The sequence below is a fragment of the Ambystoma mexicanum genome, chromosome 10, assembly GCF_040938575.1.
Source record: "Ambystoma mexicanum isolate Mex_15411 chromosome 10, UKY_AmexF1_1, whole genome shotgun sequence".
NCBI classification, from domain to species: domain Eukaryota; kingdom Metazoa; phylum Chordata; class Amphibia; order Caudata; family Ambystomatidae; genus Ambystoma; species Ambystoma mexicanum.
Window position 1 is genome coordinate 1,413,180,352 of NC_090932.1, and position 27,145 is coordinate 1,413,207,496.

General features: G+C 46.0%; 1 protein-coding gene across 2 annotated transcripts in view; it reads left to right on the top strand.

The window, feature by feature from the left end:
• Window positions 1–24,708, top strand: part of SELPLG (selectin P ligand) — a 177,900-nt gene extending 153,192 nt beyond the window's left edge. For both annotated transcript variants that reach the window (XM_069619461.1, XM_069619460.1), the window contains one exon: window positions 22,866–24,708. In XM_069619461.1, the coding sequence (XP_069475562.1) occupies window positions 22,871–23,944 (1,074 nt within the window). In that variant the 5' untranslated portion in view covers window positions 22,866–22,870 and the 3' untranslated portion in view covers window positions 23,945–24,708. The remainder of the gene's footprint in view (window positions 1–22,865) is intronic.
• The last annotated feature ends 2,437 nt before the right edge of the window (window positions 24,709–27,145 follow it).

A 27,145-nucleotide genomic window follows, 5' to 3' on the forward strand; every position in this document is an offset into this window, starting at 1 on the left:
TTGAAAACAAACTCTTTGATGTCGCATTTTGTCATGCCAATGGTGCTTGTGAACCCAAAACAGCCTCAGCAGTTGCATGCTATAAAAGCATACATAGACAGTGGAGCTATTGGAAATTACATAGACCGTGAATTGGCTTCCAGGATTAAGCTTCCTCTCCGCCCGAAAGTAATCCAAGATGTAATTACTACAGTTGATGGAACCGAAATAGCCTCAGGGCCTGTAACGCATTCCGCAGTTGAAATCACTCTGGTGGGTCAGGACGGACATCGGGAAGCAATCGTGTTTGATGTGATCAAGGCCCCACAATTTCAAGTACTTCTTGGTATCCCTTGGTTAGAAAAACATAATCCGAGAATAGACTGGCGAGCAAAGAAGATAACTTTTCCTGATTGTGAACCAACCTGTTACCCAAGGAATCCAGCTATGGATCTAGCCTCTGTAACTTCCACCCCTGTACAGCTACCATCTGAATACCAAGAATTCCAAGACGTTTTTCAGAAAGAGCAGGCTAACACCTTACCTCCCCATCGATCTTACGATTGCCAAATCGACTTGGTACCCAATGCACAACTACCTTGTAGTAGGATTTATGCTCTTACTGAACCTGAGAACCTGCATTTGTGCCAGTATTTGGATCAATACCTGGCCAATGGCTTCATTCGCCCATCAAAGTCACCAGTCTCTTCCGCTTTGTTCTTCGTACCTAAAAAGGAAGGAGACCTTAGGGCCTGTATTGACTACCGCGCCCTAAATCAGATAACGATTAAGAATCGTTACCCTTTGCCCCTGATACCTGAGCTTATCGACCAAGTAAAAGATGCTCATGTGTACACCAAGCTAGATCTCGGAGGAGCTTACCACCTGGTACGTATAAAAGAGGGCGACGAGTGGAAGACTGCATTCCGCACCAAATTTGGGCTCTTCGAATATCAAGTAATGCCCTTCGGTTTGTGCAACGCACCTGCCGCCTTTCAGTACTTCATGAATGATGTTCTTCGGGAACTTATCGATGTTTGTGTCATCGTTTATATTGACGACATCCTGGTGTATTCCTCCTCAGAATCTGATCACAGAAACCATGTTAGGGCAGTTCTTGAGAAATTGCGCCAGCACAAATTATTTGCCAAGCTCGAAATATGCGTTTTTCATACCACAGAAGTGGAGTTTCTCGGATTCATCCTGACACCTCAAGGAATCCGAATGGACTCGCGGAAAGTGGACGCCATTCTCAAATGGCCATCTCCTAGCTCTGTGAAGGGAGTGCAAAGCATGCTTGGCTTTGCCAATTTCTATCGAAGGTTCATCCCGGAATTTTCTCGAACTGTTCAACCCATCACAGCTCTCCTAAAGAAAAATAAACGCTTTGAATGGACTCTTGAGGCTGAACAAGCCCTTCAGGACCTGAAAACCAAATTCACCTCTGCACCTGTATTGAAGCACCCGCGCCCAGATCTCCCTTACATCGTGGAAACCGATGCCTCCAGTTCGGCCATGGGAGCTGTCCTGTCGCAAAGAGACCCAGAAACTAACCAACTACACCCTGTAGCCTTTTGGTCCAGAAAATTCACTCCACCTGAACTCAATTACGCAATTACCGACAAAGAACTACTGGCTATTAAATCAGCTTTCAAGGCTTGGCGTCACTATCTTCTCGGTGCAAGACACACCATCACCGTAATTACGGACCACAGAAATTTGCAGTATTTAAAGACGGCCAAAGTCCTGACTTCAGCCACGCCTGCCAGCACCCTGGGACACCTGCAAGGGGAGAAAGGAAGAGAATAGGAGAAGAAAAGCCCTTACCTGCTAAATCTGCATCCCGGAGTCATTTCTCCAACGGCCCTGAAAAGGAAGACATCATTTTAAAGGCATTTCGTTTCGATCGCTGCAGCGCTGCATTTTACTCACCTTGGCAAGGCGCTTCCATCTTCAGCAGCGATCTTCCGGATTCAGCTACGCCCCGGCGCCTAGAGGAAAAAAGACAAGAACAAAGGTGAGAGGGAGAAAAGGAATAAGGAAAGCTCAGTTTCCTTTTAAGTCTTACCTGTTGGATTATTCCCACTGCATTTCGGGTCCTGCCGCTTCCTGGCATCTCCGGACCCCGGCCCCTATGGGGAAAAAAGACAAAGACATTGAATGAGCGAATGCAAAGACATTACCTGAGCGCTCATCCAGAACTGTTTCACTTCGGGTCGGCGCCATATCTCCGGCACTCCGAACCCCGGCCCCTAAGGGGAAAAAGACATAAGCATTAGCGCTTGCTGCAATTAGACAACGAACATTATTATTAAGCTTGAACTTTTGAACAGAACTTTTACAGCGCCTTACCTGAACAGTCAAGCTTACCTGAACTCCCATCAATCCTCAATCCAGTGAAGTAACTGGGTTTCAACGCGCCCTTGCATCAGAAGCAGGATGGAGAGCTCATCCTTCCAAACCCTAAGGTGAGGCTTCACGGGGAATCGTGGAGGAGGTATCGTGGAGGGTTGGAAGGGAGTGGGAGGCTTGAGCATTGTTCCACAGTTGGTAATACTCCCTTTTCACGCACAGGAGGGTATCCAACGAGCCAGGGAAGCCAGAATAGAGGGGCCCTTCCTGTCCATCTTCAGAGTTCTGCGCCTTCGACGCCGTGCCTCCGTGGGAACCAGGTGAGCGTTACAGAACGCGAAGCCTTACCACAATTTCCCACCTGGGCGCTATGGAGACTTCCGAGACAGATCAGCTGGCCCATCTTGTAGGGGAATTACGGGCAGAAGTGCACTCAGCCCGCCAGGAGACTAATGCTCTCAGAAGGGAACTAATCCTATCCAAGGAAAGAACTGATGATCTGGCCAAAAGGTTATTGCAGGGCCAGGCAGAGCACACTCCTTTACCTGTTTCCGGGGATATTTCTACAACAATGGGTTCGAATAACCCGGTACAAATCAATCTACCTGGACACATGCCTTTGGCCCCGCCGGAACGTTTTGCGGGGGATCCCAAGAAATATGCCGTTTTTATGAACCAATGCCGTTTACACTTTTTATGCAGGCCCGGGGCCTTCCCCAACGACCAGACCAAAGTAGCCTTTGTACTAACTTACCTCAGTGGCTGTGCTGCCGATTGGTCTATTCCATTGGTAAATCAGGATGATCCCATTCTCCGGGATTTCCAGGGCTTCCAGGCCAGCATGGAAAGATTGTTCGCTCGACACTCGCAGGGACAGGCCCTTGACAACGAACTGCTATCCTTACGACAAGGTAATCAGGATCTTTTGTCCTATATCGCCACCTTTAATAGACTAGTTGTGGAAACCGGATGGCCTGAAAATAAAAGGATCACATTGTTTCATCGAGGCCTGCGCGGAGAGCTTAAAGATGTTATAGCTCAGATAGTAGATCCACCCTAGGCCTGCGCAGACTACATAGACTTAGTGGTTCAACTTGATCACAGACTTCAAAATAGAAAAGCAGATCGGCTCAAGTATGAAACCAGAGTACCTATCAAGACCCACGTTAACTCCAAGAGTACTGACGTTTCCGAACCTATGCAAATTGGCAGTGTTAAAGGACCATTAACGCAGAAGGAACGAGAGAGAAGGCGACAAATGCAACTTTGTCTGTATTGCGGAACTTCCGGGCACTTTCTTCAAAGTTGTCCAGTTAAACCACCCAAGAAGGTGGTTGGAGCCACTGATAACGAGTTATTGACACCTGGTTCGGGAAACGACCTAGCCCGACAAGCGTAGGGGTCCGCTTGCCGAGCTTGAAAACAAACTCTTTGACCTCGCATTTTGTCATGCCAATGGTGCTTGTGAACCCAAAACAGCCTCAGCAGTTGCATGCTATAAAAGCATACATTGACAGTGGAGCTATTGGAAATTATATAGACCGTGAATTGGCTTCCAGGATTAAGCTTCCTCTCCGCCCGAAAGTAACCCAAGATGTAATTACTACAGTTGATGGAACCGAAATAGCCTCAGGGCCTGTAACGCATTCCACAGTTGAAATCACTCTGGTGGGTCAGGACGGACATCGGGAAGCAATCGTGTTTGATGCGATCAAGGCCCCACAATTTCAAGTACTTCTTGGAATCCCTTGGTTAGAAAGACATAATCCGAGAATAGACTGGCGAGCAAAGAAGATAACTTTTCCTGATTGTGAACCAACCTGTTACCCAAGGAATCCAGCTATGGGTCTAGCCTCTGTAACTTCCACCCCTGTACAGCTACCATCTGAATACCAAGAATTCCAAGGCGTTTTTCAGAAAGAGCAGGCTAACACCTTACCTCCCCATCGATCTTACGATTGCCAAATCGACTTGGTACCCAATGCACAACTACCCTGTAGTAGGATTTATGCTCTTACTGAACCTGAGAACCTGCATTTGCGCCAGTATTTGGATCAATACCTGGCCAATGGCTTCATTCGCCCATCAAAGTCACCAGTCTCTTCCGCTTTGTTCTTCGTACCGAAAAAGGAAGGAGACCTTAGGGCCTGTATTGACTACCGCGCCCTAAATCAGATAACGATTAAGAATCGTTACCCTTTGCCCCTGATACCTGAGCTTATCGACCAAGTAAAAGATGCTCGTGTGTACACCAAGCTAGATCTCCGAGGAGCTTACCACCTGGTACGTATAAAAGAGGGCGACGAGTGGAAGACTGCATTCCGCACCAAATTTGGGCTCTTCGAATATCAAGTAATGCCCTTCGGTTTGTGCAACGCACCTGCCGCCTTTCAGTACTTCATGAATGATGTTCTTCGGGAACTTATCGATGTTTGTGTCATCGTTTATATTGACGACATCCTGGTGTATTCCTCCTCAGAATCTGATCACAGAAACCATGTTAGGGCAGTTCTTGAGAAATTGCGCCAGCACAAATTATTTGCCAAGCTCGAAAAATGCGTTTTTCATACCACAGAAGTGGAGTTTCTCGGATTCATCCTGACACCACAAGGAATCCGAATAGACTCGCGGAAAGTGGACGCCATTCTCAAATGGCCATCTCCTAGCTCTGTGAAGGGAGTGCAAAGCATGCTTGGCTTTGCCAAATTCTATCGAAGGTTCATCCCGGAATTTTCTCGAACTGTTCAACCCATCACAGCTCTCCTAAAGAAAAATAAACGCTTTGAATGGACTCTTGAGGCTGAACAAGCCTTTCAGGACCTGAAAACCAAATTCACCTCTGCACCTGTATTGAAGCACCCGCGCCCAGATCTCCCTTACATCGTGGAAACCGATGCATCCAGTTCGGCCATGGGAGCTGTCCTGTCGCAAAGAGACCCAGAAACTAACCAACTACACCCTGTAGCCTTTTGGTCCAGAAAATTCTCTCCACCTGAACTCAATTACGCAATTACCGACAAAGAACTACTGGCTATTAAATCAGCTTTCAAGGCTTGGCGTCACTATCTTCTCGGTGCAAGACACACCATCACCGTAATTATGGACCACAGAAATTTGCAGTATTTAAAGACGGCCAAAGCTCAATCTTCGCGACAACTCCGATGGGCTTTATTCTTTGCGGAGTTTGATTTTGTAATTACCTATCGCCCTGGCTGCAAGAATGGTAAGGCAGATGCCTTATCCCGGATAGGCATGGAAGAAACCAATTCGAGTTTAGAACCTGTGCCAATCATACCGGAACAAAGAATTCTGGGCTTGACTTCATTGCAAACCATTGAGGACATCCAGGCTCAAGTAAAACAACTTTTTGACTCTTCTGACTTACTGGAATGGAGTCAAAAGGGTCCTCACTACACCGTTAAGGATGATTTACCCTACTTCCAAGAGCGGTTATTTCTGCCAAGTAAAGAATTGCAGGAACTTGTCATTACCCGTCATCATGAATCATTAATGGAAGGACACCCCGGTATCGCGAAAACAGAGAAAAGATCAAACGCCACTTCTGGTGGCCTTCTTGGAGAAAAGACATAAAGTCATTTGTGTTGTCTTGCGGAATTTGCGCCCAAAATAAGAGTCAAAAGAAAAGGCCAGCCGGCCTACTTCAACCTTTGGACATTCCACCAGCACCTTGGCACACCTTGTCAATGGACTTTATAACTGACCTGCCTCCTTGTGGTGGTTACAACACGATTCTCGTAATAGTGGATCTATTCTCCAAAATGGCCCATTTTATCCCTTTAAAAGGATTGCCGTCAGCTTCCACCTTGGCCAAGGAATTTATGGAAAATATAGTGGGGTTACATGGTTTCCCTTCCATATTAGTCTCAGACCGTGGAAGTCAATTTATCTCCCACTTTTGGAAGAAATGTTGCCAACTAGCACAAATAGACGTGCGGTTATCCACCAGCCACCACCCCCAGACCGACGGACAAACCGAGAGAACCAATCAGACTCTCGAGCAATATCTGCGGTGCATGTTACACCAATCCGAGTTAAATTGGAAAGACATCCTTTGGATTGCAGAATATGCATACAACAATTCAGTGCATTCTGGAACCGGACAGACTCCTTTTTATACCCTGTATGGTCACCATCCTCGGACCTCTGACCTAGATCCACCTCTGATCCTGGAGATGCCTGCAGTAAATCACCTACATTCCACAATAACCCAAGCCTTCAAAGAAGCTACAACCCACTTACAGCAAGCCAAGAAAAAGTATAAAGAAAACGCTGATTTGCACCGAAGTAAAACTCCTCCTTACCAAGTAGGAGATCAGGTATGGCTAGTAACTAAACATCTACCCCTCAAGGGTCAGCAAACTTTTAATCCCAGATTCATTGGGCCTTACCCCATCAAAGCTATTATCAACCTAGTGGCCTTTAAACTCGATTTACCATCCAACATGCGGATTCATCCCGTTTTTCACGCATCCCTTCTAAAACCAGTACATCCTGGAACCAGACTGTCTGAGCCCCCAGGCCCTGTCCAAATTGATGGAGAATTAGAATTCGAAGTGAAAGACATTTTAGATTCCAAGATAGTTAAGTCGAAACTCTTCTATCTTGTTGATTGGAAAGGATATGGACCTCAGGAAAGATCTTGGGAACCCACTAACTATGTTCACGCACCACGATTAATTCAACGATTCCATCGAAGATTCCCGCACAAACCAAAACCCCCGGAGGAAAAGACCTTGGGAGGGGCCTTGAGGGGGGTACTGTCATGATGCCTACCTCCAAGGAGCCAGGCCGGGCCCAGCAACCCCAGAGGCAGACATCATTTTCCCCAGGGAAGTCTCAGCGGGCCCAAGTCGGGGCCCTTTGGACTCAGTCCTGGCGCCTTAGGCGCCAGGCTCATAGCAGACCCCAGTCCTGGCGCCTTAGGCGCCAGGCTCATAGAAGAGGATATGTGTTTAAGTGCTTGGGTGCACACTTACCTGATGCAGACCTTGCTGCTTCATCCAGGCCCTCTTGAGGCCTGAATGGGACTACTTTACCTGTAGGACTCTTCACCACCCGGGTGTGGTCGGGGAAGGATACATACCTGATTGGTGGAAGGATACATACCAGGAACTTCTTCCAAGGCTATTTAAACCCCACCCGAACAGCCACACGTGCTTCGCGTTGTTCTGCACCTAGCAGCTGGACGCTCACCGTGCCAGCTCCTGCATCCTGACTTCAGCCACGCCTGCCAGCACCCTGGAACACCTGCAAGGGGAGAAAGGAAGAGAATAGGAGAAGAAAAGCCCTTACCTGCTAAATCTGCATCCCGGAGTCATTTCTCCAACGGCCCTGAAAAGGAAGACATCATTTTAAAGGCATTTTGTTTCGATCGCTGCAGCGCTGCATTTTACTCACCTTTGCAAGGCGCTTCCATCTTCAGCAGCGATCTTCCGGATTCAGCTACGCCCCGGCGCCTAGAGGAAAAAAGACAAGAACAAAGGTGAGAGGGAGAAAAGGAATAAAGAAAGCTCAGTTTCCTTTTAAGTCTTACCTGTTGGATTATTCCCACTGCATTTCGGGTCCTGCCGCTTCTTGGCATCTCCGGACCCCGGCCCCTATGTGGAAAAAAGACAAAGACATTGAATGAGCGAATGCAAAGACATTACCTGAGCGCTCATCCAGAACTGTTTCACTTCGGGTCGGCACCATATCTCCGGCACTCCGAACCCCGGCCCCTAAGGGGAAAAAGACATAAGCATTAGCGCTTGCTGCAATTAAACAACAAACATTATTATTAAGCTTGAACTTTTGAACAGAACTTTTACAGCGCCTTACCTGAACAGTCAAGCTTACCTGAACTCCCATCAATCCTCAATCCAGTGAAGTAACTGGGTTTCAACACGCCCCTGCATCAGAAGCAGGATGGAGAGCTCATCCTTCCAAACCCTAAGGAGGGTATCCAACGAGCCAGGGAAGCCAGAATAGAGGGGCCCTTCCTGTCCATCTTCAGAGTTCTGCGCCTTCGACGCCGCGCCTCCGTGGGAACCAGGTGAGCGTTACAAGTGTTGCGTGAAACCCCCTATGACCGGCTGTGGCCGAATCATGGGCGTGACTTAACATCAGGCTTCGGAATGAGGTAGGGACCACCCACTGATCATGGCCAGCTTGGGATTTCCTTACCAACAAACTGTCTTGGATGTGAAACATCTTTGGACATTTCATCAACACTCTAAGGTCCTCCTTCCCATTGTAATCGGTATCCGTCAGGGGAAAGTTCTCAGGGTCCTCAATGTGTTGGTAAAACTTACCAATTATTGGATCCCCCTTCTGAGCTGTAATCAGCTGTAATCAAATCAAGCTGTAATCAAATCCGCATCAGGGGTCTCCTTACTCCATTGTGCAGTTGGAAGATCATTGTGAGCATTTGTCTGGGACGTAGTGATAGCAGTGACCTGGATTTCCCCCAACATGGACTCAATCTCTATTAGATCCCCTTGGATGGCCCCGGTTTTGGCCAGCTGATCAGCTAAGTCATTTCCAGTTTTGTCTGGTCCCTCTACTTTGGAATGACCCTTGATCTTTTTCCAGTAGATGGTCATCCCACTCAAGGTGACCAGGTCATCAATGTTTTGGATTAACTTCCCATGTTTCAAGGGTTTGTTATTAGCACATAACATGCCTCTGGTTTTCCAATTAACCAGGTGCTCCACAAACCGTTCCATACATAATCCGAATCTGTGATTATGACCAGTTCGTGGAGTTGATGTTGGACAGCAGTGAGGATGGCTTGATGCGCAGCCATCAACTCTGCTACCTGACTACTTCGGGGACCAATTTTTTACCCAGCGGAGGGTGGGTTCTGGGGACTCATTCACCCATGCATTCCCTACGCCGGCCACCGGTTCTTTTTCCCGTCAACATGGTAAGAGCATCCATCCACATAGACAGTGGGCATTCCCTCACACTTGTCTTCTTCAAAGACTTTGTGTGGGGAATTAAGGTATGCCTCCATGTTGTCTTTGAGTTTTAGACTTTCGTCCTCGAGACAGTTTTCTCTGGCACAATCATGCAAGTCAGCCAGACCTTGCGCGTGGGGACTCTTCTTGTTTTGGCCATATCTGACCTCCACAGGAAAGCCTTGCATTGACAGAATCCAGGAAGTAATTCGGGAATTACTCACATTTCCAGCCTGGATTCTGTCACTTTGGAGATATTGCAGAGGCTGGTGTGGAGTCTCCACTATGATGTGTTCCCCCTGGATAAACGGGCAGTAATTCTTCAATGCCCACACCATTGCCAGGTGTGCCTTCTCACAATCATTGAATTTTTCCTCCACAGAGGATAAAGTTTTGCTCGCATAGGAGATTACTTTATTGACCTTGTCATGCTTTTGGTATAATACTGCCGTCAAACACGTATTAGAGAACCCTGTCTCCAGGAAGAACTCTTTGTTTCTGACAGGGTAAGCTAGGCAAGGTGCTTGTGAGAGTCTTCTCTTGAGTTGTCTTACTGCCTCGGATTGTTCTGGACCCCATTCCCACTTGACCCCCCCTTCAATAGATGAATCAGGGGTCTGGTGATCTCTGCGTAGCCCTCAATGAACTTTCTGCTGTAATTAGTCAGTTCAAGGAGGCTCCTTAGTTCCCGCAGAGTTGTGGGATCCTTCAGTTTCTGAAGTGCTTCCACTTTCTTTTCTTGGGAACAGAGACCCTGAGGAGTAATCTCGTGCCCCGAGAAATTAACACGGGTTCTACACCACTGTGCTTTCTGAAAGGAAAGTTTTGCTCCGGCGGCCCTCAACTGTGTCAGAACATAACAGATCTCCGCTATATGTTCCTCCACAGATGAACTTTTGATGAGGACATCATCTACATAAGCAAGGTTACCCCTCGCACCCAGGTCGGGCATGGCTTTATGTAGGAAAATGTTGAATTCATGACTGGAGTTGAGTTATCCGAAAGGAGTTCGGGTCCATGTGTACTGCTGGCCCCCAAAGGTAAAAGCCAGTTTGTATTGGTCCTCTCTACTGACAGGCACGGTCCAGTATCCATTGGTCAGGTCTATTGCAGTGAATACCTGCGACCCCTGAATCTGGGCCAGCCCTTGGTCAATGTAGGGCAGAGGCCATCGGGAAGTATGGACCCGTTTGTTGAGCTCCCTAATGTCGGCGCAGAGTCTCCACTGGCCGTTTGGCTTCAATATTCCCAGCACCGGATTATTGAAGGTGCTGTGTACTGGACGGATTATTCCCCGGGACTCAAGGTTCTTAATTATTTCAGTAAGGGACTCCATGGATGCGAGAGGCAAGCGATATTGATTCACAAACACTGGAGTCATGCCAGGGTCCGTGGGAATTGTTGTGTGGATGTCAGTGCCACCACCGTCATATGAGTCTACCGCAAAGAGATCTTGGAAATCCAAGAAAACTTGTTTCAACTTTTGCTTCTGTTCCAGAGTCAAGCAGGCATCAGCTAGGTTGACTCTCTCTTCCACCATCTGCCTGAAGCCTGGAAAGACTTCTGGTTTTGCTATCTCAGTGGCCTCCTCCAGCTGGGTGGAAAGGTCCCTGGTCAGAGTGCTGATTTGGACTGGAGGCTCCAGGTGGGAAAGGCAGCCCTCATGGACCTGGAAAATCACCTCATCCCTCCTGAAGTCACAATTCACATCTTCCTTACCATAAGGGCAAGAAGTGTACACCAGGAAGTTCCCCCCATGCCGGGTGAAAATCCTGTCTGGTGTTGTATTTTCCTCACTGTCACTGTCAAAACAGTCCTTGGGGATTGGTCCTAACAGTTCATTTCCTAAATCAATGGAGAAATGTCGGTTATCAACCGCCATTCCAATAATGGTGCCTGCGGCTAGAGTAATACTCTTTAAATCGCTGTTATCCACCTCTATTGGAATGGTGCCATGTTCTATGTTGACTAATGGTGTTGTGTTTACCCCAAACCCTTGCTGTTGAAGAGAAGCATTTAGATGAATATAAGCATCAGGGTTTTTCAATTTTTATCCTCTTTTAACTTTCACTCCCAGGGAGAATTGTCGGGTCCTTTCTGGGATGGTGACTTCCTTTTTAACCTGAATTTCAACTGCATAAGGTAGCAATTGAGCTGACCTAAATGCTTTCTCTTGATCCTCAAAGCCCATGGCATTATCCGCTAATCGTGACCAAGCTTTGAAGTTTATTAGGTCCAAACTAATGGCAAAGCGATTGAGAATGTCACTGCCTAAGTAAAAGGCGCCACTGACGTCTCGCACGACCCAACAATTATGGACTATGCTCTTGTTGCCAATGGAGATTTTGAGCATACACCTTCTTGGCAGGAGATGTTTAGAATTGGGTGTTTCCAGATCCATTTCCCATTTGTCTATCAGTTTGAATGTGGGAATGGCTGGATCTTTTGGGAGTTGGCGGAACATGGCTTCGCTGATGAAGCTCTTACCGTTGTTCACACACACTCGAGCGAGAACAGAGTCCTTCCCATCATTTAACTGAACAGGGATGAACAACTTCTCTCCAATTTGCTGAATATCATCCAGGCTCTAAGCTGATTTCACATCTTTCTGGACTATAGGAATGGGAGTGTCTGATTGTGGATTGGTAAAGAATTTCAGAGTGTTTCCTTCCAGTGTGGTATACCACCTTAAACTGGAAGGAAGGTTGATTTTCAGAAATAGAGAGGACCCCCCATCACCAGTCTGTTGTCCTACTGCTATTACTGTCACGTCTGGAATTTGGTTGTTCTGGAAGTGAAATTCTACTTGGTCAGATTTCTGTTCAACCATGTGGCACGTGCCGTTTAAACTAACATGGTTGACACTCTGCTTTAATTTTATTGGTCGGCTAGTCTGGGTCTAGAGGACCTTGTTTACGCAATCTGTTAGGGGTGACAACCTTCTAAGGAGGTCATTCCCTTGTAAACAAGGGGTGCCCTCTGGAGTCACTACTATGACCGGGTGTTTCACCTTGTGTCGCCCAATTTTGATGTCCAAATCTGCAGTCCCCTCGACGGGAATTTCCTTCCCGTCAAAGTTCTGGAGTTGTCCAGGAAGAGAGGTGAGAGGAATTTGGTACTTCTCCCCCCTACCTGAATTCAGTTCATCGAAGGCCCTTTTGGACAGAAGGGTAGCTTGGGATCCAGTGTCCACCAGTGCCAAAATTGTACCCTGCCCCTGTACTTGTACCGGGGCATAGTATCTTCCCACCTTCTCCTCAAGGGGGCACAGATAATGCACATTTTTGGACAACTGGTGGGCTAACTTTCTGGTTTTGGACATGGCGAGAGAAGAGATTTGGGCAGAATTCTGTGGAGAGCCTTGGGAATCTGGAAACAAAAATTGGCAACTTGAAATGGTTTTGGGTTCCCCTGGTTCCGGTTCTTGGCCGCCCCCCCCCCCCCTTTTTGGAGGCAGTCATCAGGATGGGTTTGACCCATGGGATTTTGGTATTGTTGGTTCTGGGATAGAATGATGGGCGGCGACAGCTCAATCCCCACATCTACCCAGTCTATTGATTCAGTTTTAGGTTCCCCTGGTTCTGGTTCTGGGCCGCCCCCCGCTCTTTGGAGGCAGTCACCGGATGGGTTTGAACCAGGGAAGTTTGGTTTTGTTGGTTCTGGGATAGAATGATGGGCAGCGACAGCTCAATCCCCACAACTATCCAGTCTGGATTGGAATTCCTTGGGACCCATTTTTCCTTGGGAGGAGTTCCCCTATCTCTGAAGGAGAAGATCATTTTCCAAGGATCCTCTGAGGATCCCTCTCTCTCAAATTCCTCCACAAAGTGGGTCTGTTTGGGTCCTTTGTTTCTCCTACCTCCTCTCTGTTCCTTGGGTGACAGACTTTCAGGGGTAGGAGATTTTTTTTCCGGTTCCTGTTTTTCCAGGGGCTGTTTACAAGTTGGGAAGGAAGCTTCTTCCAAGGCTTTACACCCCCCTTCCCCTTGTGCCTCCTCCCTGGGAACCGGTGGGTTATCGAGGTGCTGCCCCAGTCATTGTTCTGGAGCACCAGGCCCAGGGTTTGGGGCATTATGCGGTGGCATACTCATCTGAGGGTTCTGTTGAGCCCTCAGTATGTGACCCAGATCCCGTGCCATGTTTTGGACCTGGCGCTCAAGTTGGGAAACCCGCTCAGGCTGATACGGGTTCTGTTTTCTCCCCTGGGCTGATCCCGGGAAGGGTAGCTACCCCTTCTCTGGTAGTGCCCCGGGTTAGGAAGATTTGGGTACGCCTCCACCCTTGGCCTCCCCTCTCCCGGATTAGGTTGTCTGGGCTCAGGGAATTGGGGAAAGAAGGATGGATGGTTTTGGGGTTGGAAATTGGGTGGATACCTGGGAAAAAAGTTCTGCCCAGTGTTTGGGGAATTTCTGCCCTCATGTGGGAAGTTAGGAGGGAAGTTCCCTGGGTCAGGTGCTTGGCTGGATCTTCCCCCTTGGGCTGGAGGAGTCCACACATAACCCAGGATTGGTCTGTTTCCCTTGTAGCGGGGACTTACATAGTCAGGGGAGCGAGGGACCCCATTTGTGGGATTACCTCCTTGACTCCCTGTCTGTGATTGGCCCGAGGGCCTTCTGGGGTTAGAGTTATTCTGTGCAGGCAGATTTTTAGGCTCCACATCTCCAAATCTAAAACGGGGGCAACCTTTACCTCCGCCACCTTGGCAGCAGCAGGGGTGCTGTTGGTTTTGGGGTTTTTCTGCGCATTACTTTTATTTTCTATGGGCTTCTGCACCTCATAGATCCGGGTGGCTTGCTGAATGACCCAGTCTAAATATCTTTTCTCGTGAAAATCTCTCACGAGCTGGGTCATTATGTACTTGGGAAGAGCATGGAAAAATGTGTTGATGAATTCTCTGCTGTCCGTGCGCACCCTTCTGGTGGTCTGCGCAAAGGCACGCTTCAATTCTTGCATGAATTCTTGTGGGGCCTGATCCTCCCCACATTGCAAATTGTAGGCTGCCTTGCGAGCCTCTTGGGGATTTCTATGTACAGAAAAATGTTTCAAGATGGCCGCCCTATATGTGGACCATCTTGAATGGTTTTGGTCCTCCAGCCTCGCAAAGAAACTCGAGTATTCAGGGGAGAATGTCCATTTGACGTACTGGATGCAGCTACTGCTGTCCTTCAAATGGAAAGTCTCCATCATTTGCTCATAGAGCTCCAAGTGTTCCCAAACAGAATACTTGGCGTTCTTATGATAAGGTGTGATGACACTCCTGATTGCCTTAATCTGTTTTCAGGGGTCCTTAAGCAAAGCCCTTTTCACCTTATTGGCCATTTTGGTTTGGGTAACCATGGTCCATTCATCCTCTGATTCAGAAGCACTGCTCCCGGAGGTGCCCGTCTGATCTTCCAGGTTTTCCCGGATTCTGCGAGCCTGGGAATAGCTGGCAGAATGTGGGGACCTGGTCTCCTGTGTCCTGTGACGCTCAGAGGAGTCTTCCGATCCCTCCTTGCTACCAGGATTTGATGGGTACCCCCCCACTGACCTAACTGGGCAGAGGTTTTCAGGATGCCCTTAGTGGGCCTACTCTCCTGGAGTTCCCCACTAAATTGCACTGTACTTAGGTGCCCACACCCGGATGCCCGCCCATCCATTCCTGGGTGGTACTGGCCTACGAGCCCCATCCTTTTGGCTGGATAGTAATCTGCCATCCCTGTGGCCCTGTGCTCATGTGCGCCAGGGGACATGGGGGTGGCAGAGTCCAGGGACTGGGAGAGATGAAGGCCTCCGGTACTAGGGCTCCTGAGGTTATGCTCAGGCATTTCCCTTTCCCAGCGAACCTCATCTCTATCAGCCCCTGCTCCCTGTTGCAATGTAAGAGCCTGCGCTTTCAGTTCCTCGGTTAAGGCCTTACTAGACTCTATCAGTCTCTCCTGCATGGCTACCTGTTGCTGGAGCCTATCATTGTGCTGGCAGAGAGCCTCATTCTCTCTCTGTGCCTCCTGATTGGTCCTGGAGTACTGGGCCAGTTTTTGCTGCAGGAGGGTTACCTCCTGAGTCCCATCCCTACTGGCCTGCTCCTTTCTTGCCAGAGCCTCTTCCACCCTCCTGGTGTGCTCTAACAAGTTCTGATGCTCTTTTTGGAGGTCACCCAGCCCCTGGAGGGCCAAGTGGTTTTCTTCAGTTTTTCTTTTTAAATGGCAGACTTCCTGGCCTAAGGTGTCCCTTTCCTCACTAAGAGTCTGCATCTGTGCCGCCAGGTCGTCCCTTTGCCTTTGAAGGGCACCAGCTTTCTGGCGCTCCTGATCAAACTCTGCCTGGGTATCCAGGTCTTTCAGGATCAGTTTATTGCTCTCTGCCTTTTTCCCTATCTAGGTAGCTTTGCAGGGTAACTACCTGCTCAGCACATGCCCTATTGAAATCTAATTGTTGCTCCAGCTTTTTCTGGCTCTGCAGTAGGGAGACCAAACCTTCTTGGTACTCCATCTGCAAGGCCAGAAATCTGGTATCCTGGTCAGACTTTTCCTGTTGCAGGATACACATGTCCTCTTTGATTTTAATGAGATACTGTCTGCTCTCATTTTCTGACTCCTGGCTTCTGTGCATCCTCTGCTCAGAAGAGACCAGGTCAGATTGGGCTTTCTCTAACGCGATCTGTTGCCTATTTGCCAGATCTTGGCCTTCAGCACATTTGTCCTGCATGGCTCCCATATATAGATACAAATATGCCGCTATCCCAACCATCTTGTCGTGTTCATCTTTAGCTTTAGGAGCCATGTATAGTTCACTCAGGGCCACATATAAGGGACCCTGATCTCTCCAGACATCTAACCCAGTTGCAGTGACCTGTAGTGTGATTGCCTGCAACCACACATCCTGGCCCTGCTCAGTCCATTCACCTCTCACAAATAGCTTATGTAAGAAGTGCTCTCTGGCTATTTTGATGTCTACCAGTGTCGTCATTCTGGAATTTGAGTTCCTTCCTGACTCACAGAAGTTTATATTTTATTTTGCAAAAGAGACAGTTTCCTTAGAGCTTTCCTTTGAGGAGTGCTTTACAGTGTAACACAGCGTGGTGATCTAACCGGATATGTATCCTGTCAGCTGGCACACTGTATTAATCTGCACAAGTGATAGATCTAATCTGCCATCCCGGAAGAGCCCCCACTCTGTTAAAGACTCCAATCAAGCAGTCCCACTAAGTCAGTGCCTTGTCTGGGATTGCTCAAGGGAAGCCCTTATTTATATATTGTTATGTCCAGTTCATTTAATCTGGATGACAACCCTTATATAACACCCCTCTCTTAGAATCCCCCTGGCTCCACTGAGCCAAGAAGTAGGTTTGTTTTGCAAATTAAAAGGTTTATTTGAAAATTAAACAATATATATATATATATATATATATATATATATATATATATATATATATCGCACTTTTATAAAAAATTAATAATTGATATCACACTTAGACATATGACAGTGAGTGATCAACAATGGATGAAGTGATACTAGCACACTGGGTAATTACTTAGGAGTAGTATAGAGGATGAGGTAGCTGAGAATGCTTTATATGGTACAAGGAAATGCGAGGTGGAAAAGAAGCAACACAGGAATAAACTTGATATGATTTCAGCAAAACATAATATAATCACTTTCCCCTTTTTGCAATTCACCCCCCCCCCCCTCTATCAATGTAAGGAGGTGGAAGTAACACACACAGTCTTCAGGAATACAATCACAGTAAAATCCGAATTCAGTTCCCCCCTACCAACCTTAGATCACAAGGATGATTTTAAACACAGGCAAAATCCTTTTAAATGTGATGGCAATGAAGTGAAAAATATACTCAAATTGCTTTTAATTCCCTATCGGAGGTTCAGGGTGAGTGAGAGATACTTTAAATTAGTTCAGGATCACTTTAGCAATGCTCTATGAATGATTGTCAGGTTGCAAACGAATTTCAGCAAAGGGAAGCAAGGACAAATATTTTTACACGTGGCTGAAATGAAGCAAAATGTCAAATCGCGGCAATTTTTCCGAGTGCGTCAGGTGCGATTACGGAGGCACTATAAGGAGCAAGTCGGTTTTAGGCTTGTTGGAAAGCTTAGAATCTTAGCTTTAAAATGACAGTTAAAACTCGCTCCTAGCACAAACTTTCCGGAGATACGGACATAAACTGATGCTGAAATGGTATTTTGCCATCTATCGCTCAACACATCTCCATGATACATAAGGGGGTCCAAAGGCAAGGAGAGTGTGTTAATTCTGTAATGCATGTGACATGCAGGCCACCACTGGCCACTGAACCCCAGCTCCACAACAGGGGCACTTGCATTCAATACATTTCCAAATAATGCTTGAGAAACAGTGTAATGATTTTCAGTGCCAACTACCTCGCTTCCACTAATAACGTATGCATTTACCTCTGCTCTGAAATTGCACAGCAGTTTTAGAGTGACTACGTGGTGAGACCTGGTTACTTGGAAAGTGTTGCTTGTTTAGAAACTGATATATACATTCCCATCTATCCTGTAGACCCAGCTGGCATGACCCAATATTACAAGCAGGTGACAGTGGCTACTCTCTGAAGCAGCTCCTCATCACAACATGTATGTACCCAGTTGTCTGAGGATGCCAGCAGTGCAGTGTAGCTCACATGCGATCCGGATTGTCGCACGTTTGGCTTCCACAATCGAAAGTCCAGGGACCATTGAAGGGGGTGTACTGCTGAACAACACTGGTATAATGTGCGACATCAAAGTGACCTTAAGTGTCAGATGTATGTTCTGCAAATGCTTGTCAGCTAGTGGTGCACACAGAGTCACAGGCCCGAGTCACAGGTGGGCATAAGAAATGATCTACTAGCTTGGCACTTTGCCTAAATTGCAGCGCATGGAAGTGATAGCTTGGCACTTTGCCTAAATTGCAGGCCATGATGTCTTCCATAGCACGCTGCACTGTATGATGAGACTGCACTATGTCACCAAGCTTGTAACATACTTTCAATGAGTAGGGCATACATGAGTGCATTATGTACTTATCTGTACTTCACATTCACAATTAACACAGATGATACATGTGTGATTTGCAGAACTCTGTACTTAGGTGCTATGTATGCACCACATATGTACATGGATGGAACATAAGAGCAAGCACTACGGCATTAGAGACTGGATGAACAAGTAATGGGCAATCAAATCAAAATCACACTTCCCTTGAGGAAACCTCACAAAATGTTGACATCTGCACATTTCTGAGACTGCACCTCCTGTTTGGGCTCGTTGGTGATATGAATGGCAAAGTCACTGTGACATTGGCCCACAGGAAGGTGGCGGGTTTAGAGTTCAATACTGGTGCAGTAGCATGATCCTGCCGTATCACATTGGTTATGACGCCGCTGGCCCTGGAAGACGATGTTACAGTTGCAGTGTAAGCTTGCATGGGTGTTGTGATTGTGAGAGACTTGCCAATCCCCATAGTCTCAGCACTGATGCATATCTAGCTGAACCTGAAGGCTAGCCAGCCAAACCATCATATGGTGGGTGCTGCGTAGGCCTTCTAACCTGGAGCATATGTGTGCCAATTGGATCCTGATGCTAGCCTGATAGATCCGAATTTCCTCCTCCCATGTCAGCTTTATGTGGGCATGCTGACGTGGGAGTCATTCCCCATTCATATGTTCCAATGGCACATAGCCTATTGGTAGAAGAGATATTTTATCAGCAGCCACAGTGTGGACAGGGTTGGGACACATTTCAATCACTGGCGTAGTGGGGACCACCACAGCCCCCACAGCATGGGGAGCCACAACACACAATGTCCTCTGGGGGGCCCTGCCCAGCTTCAGAAATGATACATTTCTTTCACTCCAATTTCCGAAAGAAATTGTTTGTTTCGGAAGTCAGAGCATGTGTATACACACTCTGACTTCAGAAAAAAATGTTCAATTTCTGGCACCATGGGATGGAGGCGCTCCTGCTCCCTCTGCTCCACTGCACAAGTCAGGAACCAGGAAGCTCTCCCTGCTTCCTGTTTCTTATCTGGTGTGATACAATGCGGGAGTCAGAGCTCTGGACTCTATTGGAGAAGATATATTTGGAATCAGGAAAGCAGGTAAAAAAATCTTTTTGTAAGTGTGTGTGTGTTCATGCATGCATGGGTATTGGATGTTTATGATACATGTTTTGTATTTATGTGTTTGTGCAAGCAAAGGTGTGTTATTTATTATGTAATATGTGTGTGAATGAGTGTATGATGGATGGATTGCTGGTGCATGTGTGAATGACTGAGTGTATAGGAACGTGTGTGAATCAGCGAGTGAATGGTGTGAGTAAATGAGTGAGTGAATGTGTGTGTGTGCGGGTTTGTGTTGGACAGGCCCAAGAGAAGATGCTTTTGGCAGTGGAGGTTGAGAGACAGGGGCAAGGGCGCACTACAGCATTTCATTTTCCATTCATGATAAAGCAAAAATAAAAGGTGTTATTATGTGGCTACACAGGCATTTTGGGGCAGCCAGGCTAGCCATTTCTTACTGTGGCATGACATTTTTTACTGGTCTTGTAAAATTATGCAGCATGATAAGTGTTATTAAGTAGTTAGACTGGCATTTGGTGCAGCCAGTCTATCGATTTCTTACCATGGCATTACATTTTAATGGGCTTCCAACCATGATAAGGCAAACATGATAAGTGTTATCATGTGCCTAGTCTGGCATTTTGGTGCAGCCAATTTGACCATTTCTTACTGTGCCATGCCAAATTTTACTGGGCATCTATGATAAAGCAAGTATGATAAGTGTTATTAACTGGCTAGACTGGCATTTGTGTGCAGCCTGTCTAGCTATGTTTTACAGTGGCATGACATTTTGTTCTGGGCATTTATGGTAAAGTAAGCATGATAAGTCTTATTACATGGCTAGGCTGGCATTTTGGTGCACCAAGTTTGGACATGTTTCCTTATTGTGGCATTGCACTTTTAATGGCGAGCCAATAGGAGTGCGTCCTTACGTGGGGATACTACCATATACTGGCAACACCATCCTGGCCATGTTTGGCTTTATGCGCACAGTAAACATCAGTATATTCCTATATGGGAATACTGGCAAATATTGGTGCAGCCATCTTGGACATGTATGGGCACAGCCAGCTTGAAAATGTTTTTATACTGGCCTATATTGTGGCAAAGGCATCATGAAAATACATTGGGAAATGCTCCTGTGCATTGTTGTTGTTGGTATAATGCAACATTTTAACCCATTATTCAAAAACGTTTCTCACATGATGTGAAATGACAGGCTATTTATAACGCGCTTAATACCCTGATGTTTCTAAGCGCGGACTCGGGGGATCGAACCTGTGTTGCTCTGTGTCGTCTTGCTTCCGAGCCGAGCATGTTGCCCCTGAGCTATCATCCAGGGGCGTAAGGAGCAAGACCAATATGATGTGTGTCCTTACATGGGGCGGGTTGAGGCACGTGTGCGGTCAGCAAGTAAATGTTTTCTTACTGTGGCATTGCATTTTTTATTGGTGTTAAGGGCAAAGTCAACATGATGAGTGTTCTTACATGGTAAGTCGTGGGTGGAGGCATTTGTGCAGCCAAACAAGGAAATTATTCTTTAGTGTAGCATTGCTTGTATTACTGGTGTGGAGGCAGAATCAACATGAAAGTATTCTTACACGGTGGTGCAGGGATTGGACAAGCATTTGTGCAGAAGAAATAACATCTTCCTGTGGCAGCAGATTTTTAGGGGCATTAAGGCTAAAGCAAACAAGAGAATGTTTGTTCATGGGGATGCTGGTACACACAGGCAGAGCCAGCATGAACATGGTTTCTTATGGTATCATTACTGTGCTTAATGTTACTGGCCATGCACAGAGTCGGCTGGTCCATTTGGGTGTCAGGACTAAGGAGCCAGGGCAGCCCCTTTGTTTCTATGCTAGGTGAAAGGTTTGATTGAAACACATTCTTACATCTTATACCTAGTAAAGTGTGCGGCGTGCCTCTGCAGCAGTATGATCATCATATGGCCTATGCCTGCATGGTGGTGCAGGCTGGCCCGGAGTCTGGCATAGCTTGTGCTTTGTTGCCATGCTTGGGGACGGCCCTCAGTGTGACTAGCCCAGGGGCCCACATATTTTGTGTTACGCCACTAATTTGAATGGTCATCGCCGGAGGTCTGTGCATGTCGTGGAATGGCCCTGGGAAAGTCCAGATCCTATGGCTTGCCATCCTAACATGGCTACTGACACTAACGTTTGGTGTCACCTTCATCTCCACTATTTCACGAAGGCGTGCTGCCGGCAAGAGGGGCATCAGTGTTTAGGAGTTGCACTGCTTCTGTGACAGCATTGAATGAGTGAGTGCCAAAGGCGTGCTGCTGGCAAGAGTGGCATCAGTGTTTAGGAGTTGCACTGCTTCTGTGACAGCAGTGAATGAGTGAGTGCCAAAGGCGTGCTGCTGGCAAGAGGGGCATCAGTGTTTAGGAGTTGCACTTCTTCTGTGACAGCAGTGAATGAGTGAGTGCCAAAGGCGTGCTGCTGGCAAGAGGGGCATCAGTGTTTACGAGTTGCACTGCTTCTGTGACAGCAGTGAATGTGTGAGTGCCAATGTCTGAGGACTACCAAATCCAAAGGACGGTAATAAGGAGAAAACTGCCAACTCCCCCTTAAAAAATTGAATCATAAACTCATGATTATTTTTTAAGTAGTATCATATAACATAGTTACTCGTGCAGCGTCAGTTACAACAGAAGTGTATTATCGAAGTTGAGGCTTCTCTAGATTAGGCTCTCTACACAACATACACAAGCTGGCTAATACCAATGAAATGTGGAGCCAAATATAGCAGCAATTTCAGAAATGGATGCCTTCCTTATCACATTTCGGAAGCAGCTTTAAAAAAAAAAAAAGCAAACAGTTCAATTGCGGTAGAAATATCAGCAAATTGATCTGCACACAATTGAATAGCGCTTTGATAATTTTGCATATTTTTCCTCGTGCTCGACTAAAATGATCAAACATTTTGTGAAAAATTGTAGGAGGAATATCTAATAATGTAACTGTACTAGAATTACAGATTAGCAAAAGCCATAACCGCATGGTCAGCTGAGCCAGTTTAATAACAATAATACTAAAACTATTACATGCCATTTCAGTGAAGTGATTCCTGCCAGATTCCTCGAGCTTCTAAGTCCTGTAACAACAGATGGTGTTACCCAGTTTAATGGTAATCAGTTTATGGATGTTGTAAGGATGAATGGCTTAGTGATGTCTGGGGCGAGTGCTTCACTCACTGAGAAAGGACTTGTAGTTTAATTGACAGGTTGTTATCTAGATTAGTTCATTATTGATTTGACTAATTCCTACATTGTCCACAGATGGATGATGGATGAATGGGAAGTATTGAAACCATCAGGCCTTTAGGCTGGAAGACAATGTCATGACTTCCTCTAATCTCTAGATTTCTGCTTCATTCACTTTACACCCAACTTTGCACAATGTGTTCTGTACACTGAGCAATGCTGCAATGCTGCTATGTTTGATCTTTTTTGCTGTATGGCGACAATCAATTTGTTTTCTGCTCTTTCTACAGGTGGAATGGCGCTGATCTGGATTGCTCTACAGTTAGCTCTTCTGGAAATTTCATTAGGTTATAAGCTTCCAAGAGAAGCGTTCATCGACGAAGGCACCCACAAAAAAGGCCAGTGGGCAGCCGAAGATCCCTCCATTTCAAGCCTTTCCACAGCCAGCGTCTTCCCATGGCCAACTCACGGTTTTCCATCTGATTTGAAAAATAACTCATCCAAGGTGTTGCGTGTGAAAAGAGACACTGCGGCTGGAGAAAGTCCACCGCTTGAGGAATTTATGACTGCCCCTAATTTGGATGAAGAATTCACCACAGAAGAGGACACAAACACAGCAGAGGTGTTGCATATTGATCCTACAGCAGAACCAAAACATACTCAACGCACAGATAGTTTACCAACCCAAACAGATGTAGTCCAAGAATCAACGCCACACATCTTAGTAACTAACTTCAGCACTTCCAGTACAATGCTGGATGTAACACACATCACAAGGTTCAAAACCTCTGATATTGTAACTGAACTTTCTTCAACTCGGAGTCCTGTTACGTTCCTTCTCAATGACACTACACCAGTAAGTACTACGGAGAACAGCACAGCCAACATTTCCACAGGCCCAGTTGACTTTGGGATCAGGCCTGCGACTGCACTCACTGAAACACCTGTGGAGACACCGACAACAACACTGTCAACTACTCTAAGTCATGTTGATTTACCAGATTCCACTGCTGGGCCATCTGAAACCAGCCTGACCAATGGAGGAAACATCACGCCCGAGAAGCAAAACATCATGCAGTCTCTCATGGGTCAATGCTTGCTGGCCATTTCCATCCTGGCCCTTGTAGCAACTATCTTCATCATCAGTACCATTGTCCTTGCCACTAAACTTTCAAATTTAAGGAACAGGTATAAGCTGCTGAACAAAAGCAGCACGGAGATGGTGTGCATCTCCGCTCTGCTACCTGATAGCGAACAGGCTTCTGGGAAGAGCAAAGTGAAGCCCAACAAATTGAAGACCTTTGCAGCGAGCCCGGAAGAAGGTGATGGGGACAATTTGACTCTAAACAGCTTTTTACCCGATCACTAATATAGAATCCTGATGGTTGGCAGATGGTTTTCTATCTTTGTCGTACACCGGATAAGCAATTTATCGGAAATCCTCCATCTTCGGAAATTATAAGGGGAATGGCATGGATTCATGTCGCTAACAATGGATATTGCTTTAGACTTGTGCAGAACAGTCAATGGAAGATCAACTATCACAATAAATAAGACTTGAAGAGATCTGTGTTTAGTGCCTGTATTATCAACAAGCTTTCTTATAAATTAATGACAACATGATGTGTGCACCTACACACACGTAAACCTACACACACATACACATACACACATGCACACAACACACATATACACACACACACACACACACACACACACACACACACACATGCTTATTATTAAAATGATTACACTTCTGGCTATTATCACAAACTCATCATGTGTCAAAGGATCCAAGTTAACATTTCAATGCACTATGGTTATGATATCAGTGACCAATCACGACACTGGGTTCAGAATGAAAAGTGCACAGGCAAAGAGTTTAAAATGTCACGGTTTAGAAAAGGTGGTGTGAAGAGTCATAGGAGGGGTGAGGTGTTGGTGCAGGCAAAGGGAATGCAGCATGCAGAGTCTCTCCCTGGTTAACGCTGCATTTACTGACTTTTTCAGAAAATTCTGTTTTGGTTGTGCAAAAGAATCTGTATGTTGCCTGAAAAAAGGATTTATTTTCTCTTTTGCTTTGCCTAATAAATATGTTGAGATGTTGTTTTTAAATAAATAATTTTAACGCTATTCATAATTGAGGTTTTACATTTCTTAGAAATAAATAAGGTAAGGATAAGATAGCTACTGCACAACTGCAAAAGCATGTTGAGTCTAATAATATACTACATAGTCAACAGTCTGGTTTCCGGGCAGCACAAAGCACGGAAACAGCGATGTTGGACTTGCAAACTCATATGCTAAGCATTCTAGACAAAGGTAAGACAGGTTTACTTGTACTCCTGGATCTTAGCACGGCCATTGATCTTTTGGACCACCAACAACTCCAAAGGGCCCTGGAAAAGGTGGCTAACAGTTCCAAAGAGACCACCATATGTCTGGCATCGTTCCTTGCAGATAGGAAAGCCAAAACCCACTGGGGTAAGAAATTCTCTAAAGATGCTCCCATCTTATGTGGTGTCCCGCAGGGGTCGAGCCTCTCGACACTCTTGTTCAACCTCCACCTGATGTGTCTCTGCATAGTGCTCGATAATATCAGAGCTTACTTTACGAAGTACGCAGATGACAACCAGTTGGTGGTGGAACTGAGTGGCAATTACATCAGAGACAGCTCTAAAGTGGCGACACTATACAATATCATCGAGATATGGATGGAAAATAACTGGATGTCTCTCAACGGCAGCAAAACAGAGATGATGATCTTCGAATCCCTGCCATTTGCCTTTAAGCCTACCTTCTTATTTCAATTGTGCTCGTAGCGCCATCTGATTTATTGGGCTTTTCGTGCCTTTATATTTATATTTAAACACCTTTTGGATTCCTTAGAACGGCGTGGTTGTCCGTCGGCTGCCTCCCATTCTATTGGTGATCTTTAGATGCATTTCATGCAGTGCCCTTGTACTCTGGTAAGCCGTGGGTCACTGCTTGCCATTTAACATTGTAATGGAGCTCTTGTGCCATTTTTGCAGTGATTTGCAGACGGCGTTGAAGGCTAAGGCTAAGTGGCGCTGGCTCTTCATTTTTCAAATACATGTATTGCTGGATCATCTTAAACTGCATGGGGCGCCCTTCAGGTGAGATATTAGTACTTTTGCCTCAGTTATAGACACTCCACTTTGAATTTAGGTTTTTCATTTTCATTTACCTGACCTAGTGCATTCTGGTCTTGTTTCTTGTTTCAGGTTATGTTTTAGTCCTGAATTGTTTCGTGTGACTGGCCACACTACACTGCATAGATTGTTGCAGTAGTAAGGTTTTCATCAGGTTAGTCCACTATTAGTCCTTTTTAGACACAGATATTGCCAGTGATATCTAGATATATATTATTATATATACACATTCTTGTTGTCGATTCACCATGGTCCTGAAGGTTCCCTCTCATCTTGCACGGGTCTCTTTTGGGAGTCACTTACCCTTTTGCTCTGGTTTACACAGCTGTTGTAGTGGGGGCCGTATATGCTTATTTTCACTATGGTATACACGGTTCCTAAATTGTTTTTAACAATTCAGGCTGCTAGCTAACAGTCCTGTTTCTCCTTTTTAATTGTATGTTGTAGGCAGTCGGCAAAGACTTTTTCATGTAGTAGCTTATAGTCGCTTTTGCGTACTTGTTTTGCAGAATGGTAACATCCACCTCCTGAGGAAGACGTTCAGTTAACCACTACTACACGTCGAAACCGGTCGAGAGAAAAATTCTACAGGGATGTGATCTTTGCATCTGCTTTTTCTATCCACCCTGACAATAGATTGTTTGTGAATTATTTCTATTGTTTGCAAACACCGCAATAATGTGTGTTATTATGGGGACTAGTTATGAATTCCTCTTCCCCATTGGTTTTTAGCATGTTTTTTGGTGTTTTGTAGTACTTTGGATGTATGCCACGGTATGATGAGTTGTGTGTGTATGAATGAACTTGGTATGTTGAGTATGAGTGATGTAGTTTTAGCCGATTTTCGGCATATTGTTGCTGCTGTTTTGTTATGTTAAAATGATTAGTGTACAATAACTTTGTGTGATTTATTCACCAGTTTTCAATTTTTGTATCATCTTTGATAAATTTGGATACATTTTTTCTAAATATACTTTGCTCTGGACATATCTTTTCTGTTTCTTGATCTTCGAATCCCACCAGGCTCGAGCCAAGTTGGGACCAGGATATACTTCATTTAACATCAAGGACTCCCCCATTCAGGTTTCAGGGAAAGTGAACGCCCTAGGGCTTTTCCTGGAGGCTTTAATGGGTGCAGACGCACAGGTCCAATACTTACATAAGAACTGCCTATACCATCTACGTCTTCTTAGGGCTATCCAACCATACCTGAGTGACGAGAAATGCGCCACCATTGCAAGGGCTGCTGTTCTGTCCCGTCATGACTATGGTAATGCGTTACTGCTAGGCGTAAACAAGAGCTGCATAGCAAAATGTCAAGTTATTGAAAATAACGCAGTCAGAATAGTAAAATGGAAGACAAAAAGTGAACATATCACTGCCGATAGAATAGCCCT